A 20310-nucleotide genomic window follows, 5' to 3' on the forward strand; every position below is an offset into this window, starting at 1 on the left:
ATTTTAAAGAAGTCTCTTCCACCACCCAGGCTTATTTCGGGTCTTGTTCATACTTGATTTTGGCCACGGGGAGGGAAGGGAGATCCTTCAGGACATTGTTCTCCTGGAACAAAGGGGAGTGCATTGAAAACAATCACTTTTTTATGTGGCCAAACTCCCCCAGCTGCCTCCAGGCCCTGCACAATACAGGCACCTCTGACTCGGCTGAGAGGGCTTTTTAAGAATCCACTTCACAAATTGGTTTTGTCTTGCTCGTGCTGTGAGGGATCAGCAGGAATGCCACAATGGAACACAAGGAAACCCTCCTGCAGCCAAACTTTGCTCTCAAACCCACTCAGGCCAATTCACGAGCTGCAGCAGAACTGAGAGAAGATGTTTTAACCCCAGAGATCCCTGAAGCACTGCTCTGAGGGCAGGGCTGGGGACACAGAAAGCAGCTCACTGATGGAGGCGTGGGTCAGTGCTGCCCTGCAGGTGCTGCAGCTCAAAGCACACCCGAGCCAGCAAGTTCCCAGCAGAGCCACCCCATCCCACAGCCAGCCTGCCTCTGCTGCAGAAACAAGGCAAGGGAAAACATCACCAGACCCATTTTCCACAGAGCCTGCAGTCCACCTGAATGTGTCACAACAGGTGTGTCACAGTGGCACCCCGACACACAGGGGATGGGAAGGAGCTCAGCCCTTCCTGCTGGTTCTCAGGGCTGAGCTGGAACCTCAGTAAATCATCTCCTTATCTGGGGATGCAGAAAACAGGTTGAGAGTCACATCTTTACTGACAAAGGGAAGGTATAGGCACTGTATCTTCCAGTTACTCATCCTTCCTATAAGAACATGAAAAAAAGAACTTTGATGAGGCTCTTCAGCATCTGTGTGCAGCCCTTAATTTTCACATTTCATTCTTAGGGATTTTCCCTTTACCTAACTTTTCATAATGAGGCTCTAGATCGTTTGTTCACCTTATACCAATCTTGTACAAGTTTGATTTTTGTTACTTGGAATATTCAGGCACAGAAAACTTGGGGTAAAGTTCAGGTCCTGCCTGAATGTCATCAGGAATCAGGGAAGACACCGAGTGTGCAGGATCGTGCAAACCCCTCGTGGTGGTGGCAAAACACCTCAGGGTGACCCACGGAAGAACAGCCGGAGCCAGGTGCACAAAGAGATGTTCAGGTTCTTTCCTTTGCACTCCATCACGTTTGGGGCTCACAGAAGTGCCTGACAGGGCACAGAAGGCACCCTTTGGAGCAGCTCCAGCGCAGCAGCCGCAGCAGCAGCAGTGCTGCCGGGCTCCGTGTGCTGTCTGGAGCAGAGTGCTGCCCGCTGCTCCCGGGTGTGCCCGCTGTCCCTGTGCTGCTGGACGGGGCTGGGCTGGACGGGGCTCCTGGGCTGCCACACGAGAGGCAGAAATCTGGCCCAAAAGGGAGAGTGCAGGCAGCGGGAAGAGTTAGGAAGGTGTCGCTGTGGATGTCTGGCAGTAAATGAGTGGCTGGTTTCTTTACGTTTTGTCGCTGTGGTGTCCCCTGGCAGCGGGCACAGCACTGCCCTGGCACCCCAGGACACCCCCGGCTCTCTGCCGGGCTGCCCTGACCAGGAACGCGCTGAGGGAGGGAAACCCCGGCTTCCACCTGCCCAGAGCCTCCCGCGGCTCAGAGGCACCGCGGTGTCCTTGTCACCCTGCCCGGCACCTGCAGCTGGGCCGGGCTGTCGGGGGTCCCTGCAGGGTGCAGGTGCAGATGCAGGTGCGGTGCACACGCGGTGCAGGTGCGGTGCAGGTGCAGGTGCGGTGCAGGTGCGGTGCAGGTGCGGTGCAGGTGCGGTGCAGGTGCTGTGCACACGCGGTGCAGGTGCAGATGCAGATGCAGTGCAGGCGCGGTGCAGGTGCGGTGCAGATGCAGGTGCAGATGCAGGTGCAGATGCAGATGCGGTGCAGATGCGGTCCAGGTGTGGTGCAGGCGCAGGTGCGGTGCACACGCGGTGCAGGTGCGGTGCAGATGCGGTGCAGGTGCGGTGCAGGTGCAGATGCAGGTGCGGTTCAGGTGCGGTGCAGGTGCTGTGCACACGCGGTGCAGATGCAGGTGCAGATGCAGATGCAGTGCAGGTGCAGATGCAGATGCGGTGCAGATGCGGTGCAGGTGCGGTGCAGGTGCGGTGCACACGCGGTGCAGGCGCGGTGCAGGTGCGGTGCAGATGCAGGCGCAGATGCAGGCGCGGTGCAGATGCGGTGCAGATGCAGTGCAGGTGCAGGTGCGGTGCAGGTGCGGTGCAGATGCGGTGCAGATGCAGTGCAGGTGCAGGTGCGGTGCAGGTGCGGTGCAGATGCAGTGCAGGTGCAGGTGCGGTGCAGGTGCGGTGCAGATGCAGATGCAGATGCAGTGCAGGTGCGGTGCAGGTGCGGTGCAGATGCAGGCGCGGTGCAGGTGCGGTGCAGGTGCGGTGCAGATGCAGGCGCGGTGCAGGTGCGGTGCAGGTGCGGTGCAGATGCAGATGCAGTGCAGGTGCAGATGCAGATGCGGTGCAGGTGCGGTGCAGACGCGGTGCACACGCGGTGCAAACGCGGGGCTGCAGCTCCCTCTGCTGCAGGAACGTCCCCGTGCCGCGCTGCTGCGAGGAGCGGCGCCTGCCCCGGCCCGGGTCTCCTCAAACGGAGTTTACCTGTAAAATCGTTAGGACAAAACCTGCAATGCGTTTTGTGCTATTTCCCCCAGCTCCCTGCTGGTTTTAGCCCCTCGTCCTGCACGAGTGACCAGTTCACTTCTGCTCCTTTCTCACTCAGCTGCTTGGGCTAAAATTGCCTGTAATTATGATTCCTCATCTCCCACGGAGCACAAGCCTGGTCTAGACTCTTAGGAAAGCACAAAACCTTTGAGCATCCTGCTTGGGCCAGCCAGCTGATGGGAGCAGCTTCTTGAGCTCAATTCCTGCCTGTCATTTTTCAGTCCTTCCTGCACTCTGGGCCTTTGGAGTGAAGCGTCTTCATGGAACATCCATATTTTACCACTTCATCATGAAAATGGATGTGAACTCCATCACGTCCAGGGTGGTGTGTCTGAACCTTAGCTGTCACTTCTTCACCCCTTTGAAGGGTGACTGAAGGCAGAACTTGGCTCTTTTAGTGCAGGCATGTGAGCAAGAGCTGTGCTTTTTGTGACTCATGTGTATTTATTTTTCTTTGTGCATGCAGTTATCTTGCGTATTTCTGGTGCCAGGCTTTCTGCTCAAAGCAGCTGAGCAAGAACAGAGACATTTAGAGTGGAAAAGCTGTATCACCAGTATAAATTTACAGGTAATTAAGCGAGATAAATAAAAAACAAACCAGACATGCAAGTTGGAAAATGGGTCCCTATTCTGTGCCAGGAGTCCTGGCAATGCATAAGACAAGGAGAGATGTCGCAATAACCTGATGCTCATCAGCCACCAAACTGGGACAGGAATCCAAACAAAGGGAAAATGGTTTGTGGTGGTTCTTGTCACAGCTGATCCCCTTTCCTGGATGTCCATTCTCCACTTTCCATTCTCCTGTGCTCCTTCTCCCTCTGCTGGAAGAGAGAGCTCTGCAGCGCCCGAGCCTGGGACCGGCTCATGCACTGAGCGCAGCTCCGCAGGAGCTCAAGGCTGCAATTTCAGAAGGGAAAATCCTTCTGTACTCCCAATTACAACTTGCTTTGTCCTTAATTTTGGGGCGTTTATTTATTATTTCCTAAATAAATTCAGTTAAGTAGTAAGGATTTCCCTATTTTGGAAAGTCTCATGGCGTCGTCCAAATTCTGTTATAATTAGTTCAAGACTATCTCCAACTGTTTTCCTGAGAGGAAACCTTTCCTTGGCTGCAGGAATGTTGGCTCCACTTCCCTGGAATCTTTTAGCAGTGTGAAATCTCCTGACAGGATGCAGGTTTTGGAGTGATTGCTCCAGGCTTTAGCAGAGCAAGATTTGGGTCTGGGAGCCATTTCTGGCACTGCTGCCTGCTCTGGGAGCTTTGTCAGAGATTGGGTTCCTTGATTCCAGGGCCTGAACTTTGGCTCCAGAAGTTGTTTTGATGTTCTCACTCTGCTTTCAGGGACATTATCCTGTGTTTGAGGAGGTAAAAATAGAACAAAAGCTGCTCAGGATTGTCAGGAAGGACTAAACTCAATCCTGAACAAGGAAGAAGTGCAGCACAGTCCTGTCTCCACAGCCCTCACTGATCCCAGCTTTTGGTGACTGTATGGCATGAGATCAAGGTTTCTTTAATTGTTGTGTTTTACCCTTTAGAAGCCCAGGCTGCCCTGAACCTGTGATGTCAGCCTTGCTTTCTGAACTCAGGGAAGTTTTACACAGGTGGAAACCAGGAGCCATGAACTGGGCACTCCTGAACAGTCCCAAAAGCAGCAAGTGAGGTGCATATGAGCAGAATGAAAGTTCAGATTCTTCAATGTTGTCATGCGAGGCCCTGTAAAGCTTTGATTTTCTTCCTTTGATCATACCAGAACCTCCTCTCACACACTGCAAATTCTCCTGTAATTTTGTCTGAACAACCCCACTTGAAATCCCAACAAGCACAGATGTTCGGGCAGATTCCAGAGTGAGAATGAATAGTGAAAGTTCATTATGTTCTACAATGTCCCATTTAGAGCTTGTTCCGAGCCCTGGTGTGAGCTGTAGTGGGCTCTGGGGCTTTCTGAACGGGTTGTGGCTCAGGAGACAGCCACGGGTCCTTCTTTCTTCTGCTGTTTGTGGTTGACAGGGAAAGGTTTCCTGCCTGGGAAGGTGCTCTGAGGTCTCTGCATTCAGCAGCAGGGTGTGACTGCCAGAGGTGACAGAAGACCTTTAAAACTTCTCATCCAGTGCCCGAGGTGGAGATGCTGATTTCTGGTGGCAGTTTCCTGCTCCAGGGGATGCCATACAGAAGCTGTGGCTCAGGCAGCCCCTGTCGCTGTCATCAGTGTCTGTCCCCTCCTGGCAGGGCCCTCATGTGCCCACGGCAGCTCTGCCACAGGCTGTCCTCACCCTGAGTGCATCTGATCTGGAAACAGATCACAGAAACCGATACATTACCCGAAAATGAGTGTGCAGGAAGTTAAGAAGAAGTAAAAATCTCCCCCTATATTGTTCCTGCCCTAATCCCAGCCCTCCTTGGGTGTTGTGGTGAGCAGGGAGAGACTCCCTTGCCTGCTGCCACGCAGCATGTGAGCAGCAAGGAAAGAGGGAAATATCCATGGAAATGACTTCATTGTTTGCTATCCATGATGTAAGGACAGTCCTTTTATTGAGCTGGGAGAATGCAGTTTAGAAAGGCAGGGTGGGTGTCTCCTGGGAGCACAGAAAATGAGTGAAGGATCTTTCTTTCAGTTTTTCTTAGCACATTGTGGAAAGTGGAATTTTCCTGCCGCGGGCTTTGCTGGGCAGGGAGGTGCAGGGGAGCAGGCTGAGGGTGGTGGGGAGCAGGGCTGGGCAGCAGCTCCCTCCCCGTGGGCAGATCCTTGGAGTGCAGCTCTCAGGACAGTGAATTTCCCACTGACGTCAGGCCCTGCACGTCAGGCTGACGCTGGCCATTACCCACACGGGAGGGATCACTGCTCTTCCAGCAGGCTCTGCTGCTAGCCCTCAGCCTGAAGGGTTTGCTCTTTGCACTGCAGATGTTCCGTCTGTTCTTTCACCTGCAGCTTGCTTTGCAACCTGCAGTTGTGTTGGGACAACGTGTGCCATTTTCTGTGCCTTTGGGAAGCCACTGACTCCAGGATTTTTGGATTCTGATATAATTTCCACTGGAATTTGGCTTAGTCGTTTTGATTCCTTTTCCCACTTCAATGTCTTGTCTCTGAAATGTCTTCCTAGCATTTATACAGACCAATATTTATTGTCTGCTCGTGGCTGCAGTGCTGCACTTGCATCAAGTGCCCAAGGAACCCCGCAGGCAGCTGCTGCTCTGATCACGATTTGCTGCTTGATTGAGATGTTTTCAATGGAAGATAAGCAGGCATTTAGGACTCCTACTACATCTGTGAGTGGCCTTGGCAATGCTCAGGGATAAATCCATCCCGTGCTTAAGCAGCTCACAGTTACCATTGTCATGGTGACCTCTGCTGCTGTCCTCATCCAAATCTGGCAGGAGATAAAGGGTGGAACAGTTCTGAGAAGCAGAGGAGAGTGAAAAAAGCTCATTAATATTTCACTGAAGAGTGGTGAATGAAATCACACAGTCACTCCCGTGAATTTTCTTATCAGCAGACGAAATGGAGTGGAGGGATCCTGGCACTGGCGGACGTTTTCTTGCAGGAAGAATTCAGTTCTGCCTTCTGTTTGAACAGATTTGGGGGCTTTAAGAGACGTGTTCTCAGTGAACAAGGAGCTGTGCCAGACTTGACCAGCTCCCAGTCTTCCCAGTGCCTGTTGCTGAAGGTTAGAGATACCCAGTGAGGGATACCAGAACACTGCCTTCAGATCTTTGTTCTAATTGAAATTGAGGACTGAAGGGAGGCTGGGCATTGCCAAGGAAATAGGAAATTTACTGTCTCAAAACAGGATAGCAGATAGGACACTGTTAGGGGCTCAAAGGCCAGTGACATCTTCACTGTGAAAAGGCTTCTGGCAGGACTTTCAGAGGCAGTGGTACGTGAGACATTAAAATAATAACAGAATCTGATTCAGGAGCCAGCTCAGTTTCAGAACACTGTGCTACTGCATGTTGTCAGGCCCTGGTGGAGTGCTGGCACAGGAGTGGATAATACAAAATCTGTAATAAAAGCACTGGTGAAATGGCCGGGAAAACAAAATTACTGCACCTTTTCCTGTGACATAAATCTCTTTTCTGTCCCCTAGGGCTTGTTTTCTGCCATTTGTGAGAAAGAAAGGCCCATTTTGCCATCTAATGCAGCTTCCTCCAAATGAGTTTCAATTTTCTCTAGACTAGGAAATTTTTTTGCAGATCCTAACAACTTCAGGAATTCTAGCAGTAAAGGCTTTTGATGGGATACTGCAAATGGGATTATCTAACTTAAGCTCTAACTTAAACTGCTTTTCCAGTCCCAATTTGCATCTGGCAGCATCTGGGCATGTAGTCCTGGGACAAAAGGGTTCCTGATGATTAAAAATAATGCCAGCACCCCAGCACCCCACCCCAACAATAAAGCCATCATTTTGGGCTTGAACTTAACACTTTATCTCTCAGGTTAATAACTGTAAGCTAAAGAAAGTTGCATATTTGCATTCATTTTTGCACACATAGCAGTGAAGTTAAATTTAGTTTGTAAAAAACCTTACAAAAATACTATGCAAGCATACAAATCAGGCTGCTTTGTGAAGCTCAGTAAACATAAAGGAAGCAGCATTTTAATCAAAATGAGGAATTGCATCCTAATCACCTCTCAGCACATGCATATTTCATAAGAACATGCTCTGCAAAGCAAACGCTGCGTAAGGGGCTGCTGATCCTCAGCTCTCAGCTCTCCCAGCACAAGCCAGGCTGGCTCTGCATAAACCCAGCCTAACGGGAGCCCTGCCTGCTCCTGGCTGTGGGAAACGTTCTCTGAAATGAAGCAGAGCAGCAGCCATGCCGTGGTGAGCAGCACACAGCTCCCTGCTGCCAGGGCAGCCGCGGCTCCTGCCCGTGCCTCGGCAGGGCAGCAGCACTCGCGTCCCTCCTTGTCCCCAGGGATGCTCCCAGGAGGGGCCTGGGGCTCCCCTGGGGGAGCTGGGTGTCCCCAGGGCCAGGGGACTGCCTGTCCCAGTGTTTTACCAACAGTGACACTGATGGGCACTCTGCTTCCCCGTGAGCACAGAGCCCAGTTTGTCATCAGCCCCTGGGAATAAGATAAACGCACGAATTGAAAAGATTCAGTGCTTGAAAATACTCTGGCTTCTTCTCAAGCGTTATTTCTTTTATCTTTCTCTGAAACCTTCATCTCTGGGGCAGTGAGCCATGGTTTCCATCTAGGCTGATGAAGGAAGATGTCTGTGGCAAGGCTCTCCGTGGTGCCTGGTGTCCTGCTGACACACTCTGCCCAGCTCGGGCTGGCACTGAGCCTGGCTTCTGCAGTCTCTGTCCCAATCTGAGTCCCAGAAGCCACAGATCAGAGGCTGGAACTGTCCCTGCAGTTGAAAGGCTGTTTGCTAAGTGTGATTTTATGGTCTTTGGGAGGTTTCCCCTCACAGTCTCATTAAAATATTCATGAGTTCTTTCTCTCGACTGGAATCATTAGGAAATAGTTGATGTCAGTGGCAGAGCTCTGCACTTCCTTTCTGGACGGATCTTTCAATATTCCACGTGTTCCCAACCTGACACCTCCTAATCAGGGTGCAGAGCTTTGTCTTGTCAGGTGTTCATGCCCTGAGCATCCCTTCCTCAGACACACGGGGAACTCTGACCCTGCCAGGGCACTTCCCAAGGCACAGATTCCCAGGAGCTACAGCCGCTGGCAGCCCTGGAGCCTGGGCTGAAGGTTCCCCATCAAATGCAGTGTAGGTAAGAGCACTGCTAACCAGCACTGTTCTTACACAAGTTCCTGGTCCTCTAGAGGCAGAATTTGGTTCCAGAGCTTTCAGTCTGTCATTAAAACTCAATTTGATCACAGCTCCTGGGGCTGAATTTCCCAATCTGCTCCCTCTGCCTTCCTTGGAGCTGGGTGGGAGAGAAGGTGATGGGGAAGTAAAGATGGAGCAATGAAGGGCTGAGACAAGCCACGGCAGAGCTCTTGGGAATGCACAGCAGGCAGGGAAATGTGCAGTTTTACACATGGCTCTTTCAGCCATTAATTTTATCATTATTGGAGAAAGTCCCATGCACACAGCTGATTTTCTGCTGCTTCCAGATGGGCTCACAGCTGGGTCACTCCAAGCATATGCCCTCTTCTTTTTATATTCCCCCCCCTTCACAAAGGGATAACAGTTTCTTCAGCAGTTTGGATCCCACGTTTAACCCTCCCTGTGCAGTTTCCCCCAGTGCTGTGCTATTACTGTGGGTCTTCAGGGCAGTCAGGACTTGGTGAAGGGAAGGAGAGATCTTGACTCCATTTCAGAAGGCTGGTTTATTATATTATGATATATATTACATTAAAAAGACCACACTGTAACTAGACTACAAAGAACAGAGAGAAAGGATTCATCAGAAGGCGAGGCAGGAATAAAAAGGAAAATGAATAACAAAGTTCTGTGACTCCAGAGAGTCCGAGAGCTGCTGCCCCCTGGACTGGCCACCAAGCAGAAACATCCCACACTGAGCAATGGAGGAAGCACCTGCTGCATCCCACAGCAGCAGATCACAAATTGTTCACACTTGAAGCTGAGGCCCTTCAGCTTCTCAGGAGAAGAAAATCCTAGCAAAGGGATTTTCATAAAATATCACAACCACAGTGTGCTGTTACAGACTGCACAACACTGGCTTTTTCTCCAAGGTGCCACAGAGCTTTTGGAGCCTCCAAAGCAGGAGTGGCTCCTGAGCGGTGTGGCATGGCTGGGTTTGCTCAGTGCCAGGTGTCACCTCGCTGACACTCTGGGCTTCAGGTGTTCTACTGCTGCTGCTGCACCACAGCAAACCCAGAATCACTCACCTCAGGCTGCTCCATGAGTTCCACTCCCAGCCTGCTGTGTGAAGCGAGGCCTGAGGGGAGGTCCCATCTCAATGGATCTATCTCCTCTTTGGGACCTTTCCCGAGTGAGGAATTCACAGCAGGATAAGGAATAAATCCATGTCCAGTGAAGCACAGCTCTGGTGTTGGGATGTTCCACCACGCAGGGGGCTGATGGCAGAGGAGGAAGGAGCAGGCACTGAGGAGCCTGCAGCTCACTGCCTGCCTGGCACAGTCCTGCCAAGGACACACACACACAGCGCTGCCTCCCCCTGCCTCCAGGCTTCTGCACCATCATCACCTGTGCCTTTCTGGCAGAGCTGTGGCATTCCATTCTCCCCGTTTCTTCAGAAAATTCGGGACACGGGGGGCAGTGATAACTGGAGGAAATCTCACCGTGTTGTAAGTTATGCTAAAAGCTGCCGCAGGGAGCAGCAAGGTGCAGTCCAGATCACAGACACACCGTGTGAGAAGACAAACTGAAGTAATAAGTCACCTGCCTTGAACGGGCCAGGCAATAAAAAGTGCCTTTCTTCCCAAGAGCCCTGATGAACATCTCCTTGCAAACACAAACGGGAGCACAGGATGGACTGCTCTGCCCGCAGTGCCCGAGAGCTGCAGCGGGGCAGGGCAAGAAAGCAGGCATGGGCAGGACATGGGCGAGGAGGAGCATCCTGAGGGACCCTGCAGGAAGCTCCTTGCTCTCTGCCACCAGGGCAGGGTGCCTGTGGCTGCTGAGGGTACAGCAGAGCAGTTTTCCACCCCGATGAGGCTCGCGTTGGGGTCGTGCGAGGAATGAAAGTTTTCAGACCCCAGGCTGAGCTGAGCGGGCACGGGCAGGTGCCAGCGGGCTGCCTCAGCCACGCAGCTCCCTGCTGTCCCCGGAAGGTGCCCGGGAGCATCCGTGCGCCCGAGTGGGAGTGGGAATGCCGCAGGGAGAGCAGAGCCCGTCCCGCATCCCGCCCGTGCCGCCCGGAGCCGGGGAGCAGCAGCATTCCCGGCGGAGTGCGAGCCCCGGAGCGGCTCGGCACTGCCGGCAGTGACATCCCGGGCTGACAGACATCCTGGGCTGGCATCCTGGGCTGGCATCCTGGGCTGACATCAGCCGGCAGCGCTCGGCGGAGGTGTGGCTTGGCGGGGACACCGCTCCGGGCTGCGCTCCAGCCGGGAGGGGCCGGGCCGGCAGCATCCCGGCTGCCCGCTCCATCCTGCCGGCACGGCCGCTCCCGCCGCGGCCCCGGCCGCTCCGGCAGCCTCTGCCCACGCTGCCCGAGCTGCCACAGCCCGGCCACGGCCGTGCCCTGCCCGCCGCAGCCCCGGCCGCTCCGGCAGCCTCTGCCCACGGCTGCTGCCGCTGCAGCCGCGCTCGCCGGGGAGGCAGCGCCTGCCATCCGGCACCGGGAGCGGCATGCGGACACCCCGGCGGCCACGGTTCACCGTCTGACAGCACGGGGACGATCTGGAAGAATTCCATGCTTTTTCAGCGCCTTTGCTACTTCATTGTTGCCTGGCTTTTTGAGAGCTTGAGTTCTGGTCATTGGGGGTGCTGCCACCTGAATATTTCTTCATCAGATGCCACAGAAGAAGAGTCTAGGAGAACAAAGAAACTTGTGATGTGGAGCTGACAGTTCTGGTTTCAGCTGGTGAAAACTTGCAGAATCAGTGAGAAGACAAAGGAAAAATGCCCAGGACAATGTCGGAAACTCCTGGTAATTTGTCACTCAATGGGACGAGCTTCTTGACTGAGAATCACAGCATTATGGACAAACCCAGTGAGCAGAGATCTTGGAATGTCTTTCTGTTCTGCTTGACTTTTGCCATTGCGCTCCCAGCCCTTCTGGGCAGCATTTATTCACTGGTTTCCCTGCTGAAACTGCAGAACAAAACCACGGTTTCGATGATTGTGACCTCTTTGGCAGCAGATGACCTGATCAGCATCGTGCCAGTGATTATTTTCATGCTCATGCAGTGGTCAAGCGAAGTCCTCCCCCAGCCTCTGTGCGCCACCTCAGCGTTTCTGTATTTATTCCAGGGCATTGCTAGCAACCTGAAAGGGTCTCTTGTAGTTTCTTACAACTTCTACACCCTCAACACGACCGGGACACTGGGCTGCAGCTCCTCCAAGCGCCGTGTGAGCGTGGTCTGGGCCATCCTCACCATCTGGACTGTCAGTCTGCTGATGTGCACTTTGCCTCTCTGTGGCTGGGGCAGGTACAGCCCCACGTCCTGGGGCTGCTTTGCCGACTGTGCCAGTTCCTACGTCCTGTTGGTGCTCGTTGTGTACTCGCTGTGCCTCTCCCTCCTGGCAGTGCTGGCTGCCCCCCTCACCCTGCAGCTGCTGTGCTCAGGTGAGCCCCAGCTGCTGCACAGCGAGCAGCTGCAGGGCTCTGGAGGCTGCATCTCCCCCCGGACGCCGCGGGGCTGCGGGGCTGCTGCCCCTCCGCTGCCCCGGCTGGAGCCTGGGGACAAAACCCGGGAGCCTTTCCACAACTCGGAGGCAGTTTTTGGGAAGGGTGTGGCCGAGAGCAGCACACAGAGCAGGAGCTTCACGGTGGGCTTTGCCCAGAAACGATTCTCGCTGATCCTGGCACTGACCAAAGTCCTTCTCTGGCTGCCAATGATGGTAAATTCTCAGACGGCTTCACTTTCCAATGCTCACTTACATTTTGGTGGGATGTCACCTGTGGGCCATGGATTGAAAGAGATGAGCAGTGGCCATTGCAGCTGTTCCTCGTAGTGTAGTTGAGCCAGCAGAAGCCCTCTCCAGCAGGTCTGTGTCACTGCATGGGTTTCGCTGGTGCCCAGTGGGTTTGGCAGAGCCTGGTTCATGGCTCTGACACTCTCCCATCACATCATCCATGTCACCAGGGGCAGTAAGGTGCCAAACAGCATTTGCTCAGCATTCTGGGGCTGGGGATTGAGCTAAGAGCCCCTCTGTCCTGTCCTCTGAGACACATCCTTTGGGTTAAAAAATCGGAGTTTGGTAGAAAAATGCAGTTTGGTGGCACCTTTGTAACCCCTGTAGTTACAAGCTGGGGTGGGAGAGAGAGCTGCTGTGGGCAGGTGTGTGTGTTTGGGAGCAGGACCTGAGAAAGGGATCTGCTGGGAACGGGGAACACGGCTCTGGGGCACTTACCCCTGCCCTCGGCTGTGTGAGGCTGGGGCTCCTCGGTACCACACGGCACTGGCTGGCTCTGGCAGCTGCTCAATGGTGCTCAGCATCTATATTTAGCTTCAGTGAGGGTTTTTCTGAGAAATGCAGCGTGAGAGGAGAGCAGTCAGCGTGTTTCCTCTGCTGTCTGTCGGAGGCAGAAGTGTTGTCCTCAGCACACACTAATGACAATCTGTGTCTTGCAGTGGTGTCACATCCACAGCGAGATGTTCTCCCTGTTCCTGGAAGCATCTCATGTGCCCAAAGCGATTTAAATTTCAAAATGCTCTGCCTTTCAGATACAGATGGCTGTCCAGCACTTCACTGGGCTGCAGAGCCTTTCTTCTGAGACGCTGAGCTTCCTGCTGACGGTGCTGGCTGCCGCGGTCACCCCGGTGTTTGTCCTGTCCCAGCACTGGCTGCACCTGCCCTGCGGCTGCGTCATCAACTGCGGGAGGAGCTCCTATGCAGTGTCTTCACCAGGTGCCAAAGGTAGGTGTGGAAGGGTTGTTGGTGTGACAGAGGTTGCCACGCCTTCCCTGGTAACCTTCTTGGCATCTCCTAGAGCCCTGTTTTTCCTTGGGCATTGTGTAAAAATAGCTGGAGGAACAGAGTGGGTCAGGTGGAAGAGGCTCACAGGGATCATCTGGTCTCAACTGCAAATGTTAAGGGCTAAATCTTTTTGAGGATGTGGGAGTTGTTTCCCATTCTCTGGAGTGAAAATCCTCTACCATCAGTGGATGAATTCCTGACATTTCCTGCTTGTTCAGGGAGAAAGAACTCCTGGATCTTAGAGAGCAGCCATCCTCAGTGCATGGCTTTCACTTGCTTTAAACACATCATCCAGGTGCAGAGTGGCTTTGCTGCCCCTGCTGCCCTTCAGCCTCTTTCCCAGAGAGAACGACTGCAGTTCATCTAGAAGGCAGCTCCTTCTCAGAAGTCTTTCTTCTCAACAATTCATTTTTTTAATGGAGGGAAAATTGCCTGTTTCCAGCAGGAGCTGGATAATTTATTCCACGTTTTAGCATGTCATTTCCATTGTGTTTGTAACCTCATTTTTCTTTTTGGTCCCAACCCCTAACACAGTTTCTTTCCCTCCCCCTCAGCCAAGCGCAGCGGTTTTGAGTTCAACCTGTCGTTCCAGCAAGGCTATGGCATCTACAGGATATCCCTGGAGAGCCCTCCCCACGCCAGCAGCGACGGCAAACCCTGGTCCTGCCCGGTGAGCTCTGCCTGCGGGGAGCCTGGCACAGGCAGCGACGGCGGGGCCGGGGCGCTGGCACACGGCCCCCAGGGCACCCCTGCTGCTGGCCCAGGGCCCTGCCAGGCCACCAGCACCCACCCCTCGGCGCTCCCCGAAGGAGCAGAGTGGAGGCTGTGCCACCAGGAGAGCCACACACCCCAGCTCTCGGACTGGGAGTGGTGCCGGAGCAAATCCGAGAGGAACCCCCGGCAGGTAAAGCAGGAGTTTGCTCTTTTCTGATAGTAAGAGTTTCCTTATGAAAGAGGAGTGATTTTTACTGACAGCGACACTTCTGTGAGTCCCAGTTTTTAGTAAAACTCATACATCTGTAATGTTTAGTCACCACAGGCCTATTTGCAGGTGTTGATCCTGCAATATTTTCTCACTTGTCTTCTTAATCATGGGGTTTTCTTATTTTGTGTGCACCTGCATGATTTGTGTATGGTAAGAAGCAAGTATCAATTATGTTACTTTATCTTAATGAATAGGAAGTTTCTCTCCAGAAGACGACATTTTCCAGAGAATTCCACAGTGGAATTCAGTGGCCATTGGGCATTACAGCAGGTGGGATGGGGTGAGAGCCCACATGAAGTCTGTGAGACAGGGGCTCTGGAAGGCTTCATGTAGGAAGGGGTCTCTGGAAGTCACCTAATCCAAGCAGGGTGACTTCAGAGCCAGATCAGCTCGTGCTCAGCCTCTGCACACGCACAGGAGATGGATAAGGTGTATTTTGTATTCAAATATGGGCTTCTCTCTCCATCTGATAAACACAAGTTCATCATCTGAGTCACAGCAGGAATTTGGCTGATATTTCAAATGTGACCGATCATCCTTTCATAAAAAACCAATGCTCACTCTGTTGCAGCGTGCAGAGATGAATTCCTGCATTTGGGGGCAAAAGGGAGTGATGACTCAGCCTGGTTTTAATCTGCCAGTCCTTGCCAAGGCCTCGTGTGCCATGTACAGCTTGGTTAATAAAATCACTGTACCAGGTTCACAACTCCTTGCAGGAGTTTACAGATGATGTTTAAAAAAAAATAGAAAACTCCTTTCCCCATGTGCCCTGGTGCCAGTTCAGCTGCAGCCTTGGTCTGCAGCAGGTGTGAGCAGCCCTTTGTGAGCAGCTGTGACTGCCTGCGGGTGTTTCGTGTGCCCTGGGGCCTTGTATGGCATTGCCGGATGGACGGACTCTTGCCTTCTTGCATTAAAAGAATCCCAACCCATCCACTTCTGACACCTTCCCAGGTATAACCCTCTGCCAGGCACTGAAGCTCCTGTGGGGTAAAAGCTCCAGGCTTCGCAGCCACAGCTCTGCCTGGTTCTGACATTCAGCAGGAGCTGCCAGAGCTTCACAGCTGACATTTGCTTTGCAGCTGGGAAAGGGCAGAGTGTGAAACCCCTGCAAGCTCTGTAAAAATAACTTTAATGCATTGCTCGGGTTTATGTTGGATGAAAGATCAATTTGGGCCACGCATTAATAAGCTGGAAACCATCTCCTTTATTCGTCCTGCCTGGAAGTCCCAAAGTCTAAGAAAAGTCACTCTGTTCCCATCACTCTGCATTTCCTACGTGTGTTAAAGAAGGAGACTCCCCTGGCATTGACTGGCCACATCCTTCTGCAGGAAACACAGGGGCTCTTCTGGCAGTCCATAAATACAGGGGTTCCTGTAGGAGTGCTGCTGATTTTCTCATCAAGAGGAGAAGCTGTAAGAACTGACAGCAGCAGGGGCTCAGCCGTCCCCACGGGTGTGGATCAGCAGGTTTGATGGAGCTGTTTGAAGAGCAGGTGCCAGACAGGACCCAGGATGCCTTTGGCTCCCTCTGGAAGCTGTGGGCTCGGAGAGTGGCACTTCCTTGGGGTGACAGCAATCACTGTGGAGCTGTTGTCTCTTCACTGTCTGTTCCGTGAGTAAAGAGCTGCTCCATCAAGGTGTTTTCTCTGGAATAAAAGTGGCATGAGAGAATGAGGCAGCAGGGTTTATTGAATAGATGATAGGATGGCTGTAATGGAGAGGGAGAGAGAAAATTGTACGTGTTATTTCTAACTCCTGCTCGGCTGCATTTTTGAAAAATACCTTTAACATCTCATAAAACACCCGTGTATCTCCCTTCCTAAAGAGATTGAGGGTAAATATGTCATGTTTTATTTTGTCTATGCTTCAGTGCCCTCAGGCAACAAAAATCTCCTAGGCTGGCAGTTTGTTCCAGGCTTGCTGATTATTTTTCTCTACCTCATCTGTGGGTTGCCTCAAGGAAACTCTTTGAAGAGACTGCACAGGACTTATTTATGTGCCCTGCAAGGAAAGAGAGGGGAGGCTGTGCAAGTGACTTCACTGAGGAGGAGCCAGCGCAGGCAGGAGTATTTAACATGAGAAACACACAGCATCTCCCTGGCTGCAGGAAGGTTGAGAACGTTCCCTTGAACACCAGGCACAGCACAGAAGCTGAGTTAGGAGTGGCCCTGAAGGCTCTCATTGCTGCCCACTGGCTGGTGGGAGTCTGCACCCCTGCTGACGTGCTGAGCTCTTCCCAACGGGGCTCTTCCTGCTCAGCTGGTTGGAACTTGTTCCTGGTTTCCAAAGAGGTTCCTGTGGCTGGAAAATCAGTGTAACATTTCCCCTTTGTCTTCTCACTCGCTCCCAGAGGCGTGTGCACTCTGCTCCTGCTGGCTGCTCCTGCTGCAGCCCCACTGCCTCTGGAACTGCAGGGAACGCTGAGAGCAGAGATGTGCCCAGGAGGGCAAGGCTGGATAGAGCTCCCACAGCCCTTCCCTCCAGGGTGTCCTCACCGTGGCTGCTCTGTTGCATCTCCTGGTATTGGCAGATACACATCCAGGTCTGTCTGCAGCTGCCAGGCCGATGGCAAGGGCTGGGCTCAGGCCATCTGAGGTGAGCTTGTCTCTTCCTGCCATACCCCCCTGGCTCTGCATTTACTGCAGTCAGCCTCAGAAAAGGCAAATCATGGCAGTAATTAATTTCACTGCAGCTAATTTGCACTCTTAGGGAAGTTGAAGACTAAGCCTCTATTTTGAAACAAAGAGAAAACTCATTGTCTCTGGAAAGGAAAAGCCAGGATCTTTACTGGAAACATTCTAAAAACAGACCTTTTCATCTCAAGCTGTGTTTGACCAGACTAATTAGGAATGCAAGCTCCTCAGAGCTGTTTTAGATTGCTGGTTTTCTGTTTGGGAAGGCAGCATGGCCCAGTGGAGCAACAGGCACACGGCACAAGCTGTGTGTGCTCTGGGTGCTGCCCGGGGCACAGCCCTGTCCCAGGGAGGAGGAGCAGACTCCAGTGCACCCGTGCCTCCCTGGGACACTGCTGGCACACCTGTCTGCCCATTCCAGGGCCTGGGAAACCAGGAATGTGAGGGACAGTCTGCAAAGGGCCTCGTGCTTGAGTCTGTCACCAGACACTGCAGAACCAGCTGGGATGGCGTGCGGTGTCCCACTCAGCCCCAGCTGCTGCTTTGGCCATTTCCAAGTGGAGATCTGTCTGTCAGAGCCTGTCCCAGCTGCTGTGGGCCCCAGATACACCCGAGGCTTCCCTGTGGACAATATCCTCCCTGGGGAATCCAGCCCAGACCCTGCTCAGGCAGCGGGAGCAGCACAGGCAGCCTGCTCCTGACCCACAGCATGGGGGAGGCTTTACCTCGTGGCAACCACAGCGTCCTCCTGTCTTCTGTGACCCCTGGAAGGTGGATGTGTGATTAAATAACGAGGGGATTTGCCTGATTGATTCCGCAGGGATTTCTCTGCTCAGAATGCAGCAGCGTTCCGTAAGGAACAAGGACCTTTGTGATTTATTTCACCGGCATTTTTTGGTCTTTGCTTTTAGAAAATGCCGGTGCTGGCAGATGGAGCTCTCTGGTGAAATCCCTGCCCCAGGTCCCAACAGCCAGGACATTCCCCAGGCATCGTGGGCAGGGGCTGCATGGGGGATGCCCTGACGTGGGGAATCCTCTCCACCAGCAGTGGAACTCGGTGAGGGAAGGGCTGGGAGCTGAAGGCAAAGGCTGAACTGCAGGGAACCGTGGGAGTGGGAGGCAAAATACTTCACAGGATGCTCCAGCAGAGTCTGGTTTGCTGGTGGATTCCTATTTACTGCCATGAATGGGTCATGAGGAGCAAAAATGGGTATTTAATGATGGTATCAAGGACAAGATAAAGGTCACTTTCTGTTCTCATTAATAATCATTTATACTGAAAGTAATTCCAGTAATAATCAGTGCTACTTGGCTGTACCTAAACCCAGGATAAATGCATTTATCCCTCCCTTGGGCCCCATAACCATGAGTTTAGTCACAGCACTTGTGTCCACAGTGCTCCCCAGAGCACAGCATCGTGGTTCGCACTGACAAGTGGATTCTGTACTTTAGAAACAGGTAAAGGTGTCTGGAATGGAACATTTCCACTGGAACTGTTCAAGTGGGAAATGACAGCATTCAGTGTCTCCCTGGTTACTGACTGGCCAGTGACATGGCAGGCTTGATGAATCTTTTTCACTTTAACAGTAAATACTGATTTCTCAAGAGAAAGCTTGAGAAGACTTTCAGAAAGAGGCACTTTCAGAAATTGATTAGGAAATGTTCTCCAGACCTGGAGTGGAGATTGCTCCCCAGCAAGTGGAGATTGCTCATTCTCCCTCCAGGTGCCTCATGTTCAGTTTGGCAAATGAAAGAGTTCGATTAAACCGGACAGAACCTTGCACTGAAGGAATCAGCTTTTATTTAAACTGTTTTCATATTCTGTAGATTTCATAGTGAGGCACTTGGGACTCCATACACACAGGTGTATAACAACACAAAAAACTTCTTGCTACTCTTTCAAGTCACAATTCTGTGTGTGTAAAATTCTGCAGGGAGCAGGCAGTAAGAGGAGGTGACACGGGAGCAGGGTGGCTGATCTGTGCTGGGTTTTGGGCAGTCTCAGCGCTAACGGTGCTGTCCCCCTGCAGCGCGCGGCCGGGGCCCTGGCCGTGCCTCTGTGCGCCTTCCAGGGCACCGTGTCCCTGCAGGCCCCCACGGGCAAAACGCTCTCCCTGTCCACCTACGAGGTGAGCTCCGAGGGCCAGAAGATAACGCCCACGGCCAAGAAAATCGAGGTGTACCGCTCCAAAAGCGTCGGGCACGAGCCGGGCCCGGGCGAGCCTCGGGACGCGCTCGCTGACACGAGCGTCAAGATTCACCTGGAGGTGCTGGAGATCTGTGACAACGAGGAGGCCCTGGACACCGTGTCCATCGTCAGCAACATCAGCCAGTCCTCCACGCAGGCACGCTCGCCCTCGCTGCGCTACTCGCGCAAGGAGAACAGGTTCGTGTGCTGCGAGCTGGGGGAAAGCGCCTCCTACTCCCTGCTCGTCCCGTCCAACAGCGACTTCAGCATCTCCATCCCCGACACCGTGGAGGCCCATCGGCGCAACAGCCAGCAGCAGCACGCGGCCGGGGCTGGCTACCGGGAGGACATACAGCTGCTGAACAAAGCCTACCGAGAGCGGGAGCAGCAGGGCAACAGCTGAAAAAGGCGTTTAGTGCACGCCTCAACTGCTCTGACAGACAGTGCTGCCCTTGCACCAAGTTACCCCAGCAAATACAGGATCAGCTGGATTTTTTCCTATCATGCAGATTTTATTTAGGTGCACTGTTGAATCAATTCAAACTGGTAATGCTGTATCAAGGGGATAACAGATACTCAAGTGCTTTACAGCTTTCCATTGTGGGTTTTAAGTTATTTATTTATATACCTATTTATTTGAGGCACACGTGTGTCTAAAGGGAATCCTAAATAAAATCTTAAACCCCAGCTGTGGTGTTTGTTGGCCCTGGGTGGCATGTCTGCAGGAAGCTGTGCAAATGAGGGAGCAGCTCCACATGTGGGAGGCTACAGCACTTCTGACTCACTTGCAGTCCTTGTCAATATCTAAATCGACATAATACCAGAAATACTTTTCCAACCCCTGGACATCACTTAGAGCTCATTGGCTGCTCTTTGTTTCACGGATTAAATCTCTCTTCTTGTTGATTAGGCCTGAAAGTACACGAAGATCAACACTAAGAAAACGATGCAAATTCCCCGTTCTGCAACACACCGGCCGGGCCGGGACTCGAACACGGGCCCAGCGGGGCTGGTCAGGGCGAGGACTCGAACCCAGGACCGGGCGGGTGTGTGAGGGCGGGCCGGGACTCGAACCCGGGACCGGGCGGGTGTGTGAGGTCGGGCCGGGACTCGAACCCGGGACCGGGCGGGTGTGTGAGGTCGGGCTGGGACTCGAACCCGTGCCCGGCGCGCTGTAGGGCAGAGGCGGGCAGAGGCGGGCAGAGGCAGGCGGGCGGGCAGAGGCAGGCGGGCGGGCGGGCGGGCGGGCAGAGGCGGGCGG

At 53.1% G+C, this 20310-nt stretch overlaps 1 protein-coding gene across 1 annotated transcript; it reads left to right on the top strand.

The window, feature by feature from the left end:
* Positions 1-11147: 11147 nt before the first annotated feature.
* GPR149 (G protein-coupled receptor 149) lies at positions 11148-19650 on the top strand. Its single transcript, XM_038145926.1, has 4 exons — positions 11148-12164; positions 12992-13184; positions 13799-14148; positions 18892-19650. The coding sequence occupies exons 1-4, from the start codon at positions 11223-11225 to the stop codon at positions 19450-19452; spliced, it is 2046 nt and encodes a 681-aa protein (XP_038001854.1). The 5' UTR covers positions 11148-11222; the 3' UTR covers positions 19453-19650.
* The last annotated feature ends 660 nt before the right edge of the window (positions 19651-20310 follow it).

This window comes from Motacilla alba, chromosome 9 (assembly GCF_015832195.1).
Source record: "Motacilla alba alba isolate MOTALB_02 chromosome 9, Motacilla_alba_V1.0_pri, whole genome shotgun sequence".
Classification (NCBI taxonomy): Eukaryota; Metazoa; Chordata; class Aves; order Passeriformes; family Motacillidae; genus Motacilla; species Motacilla alba.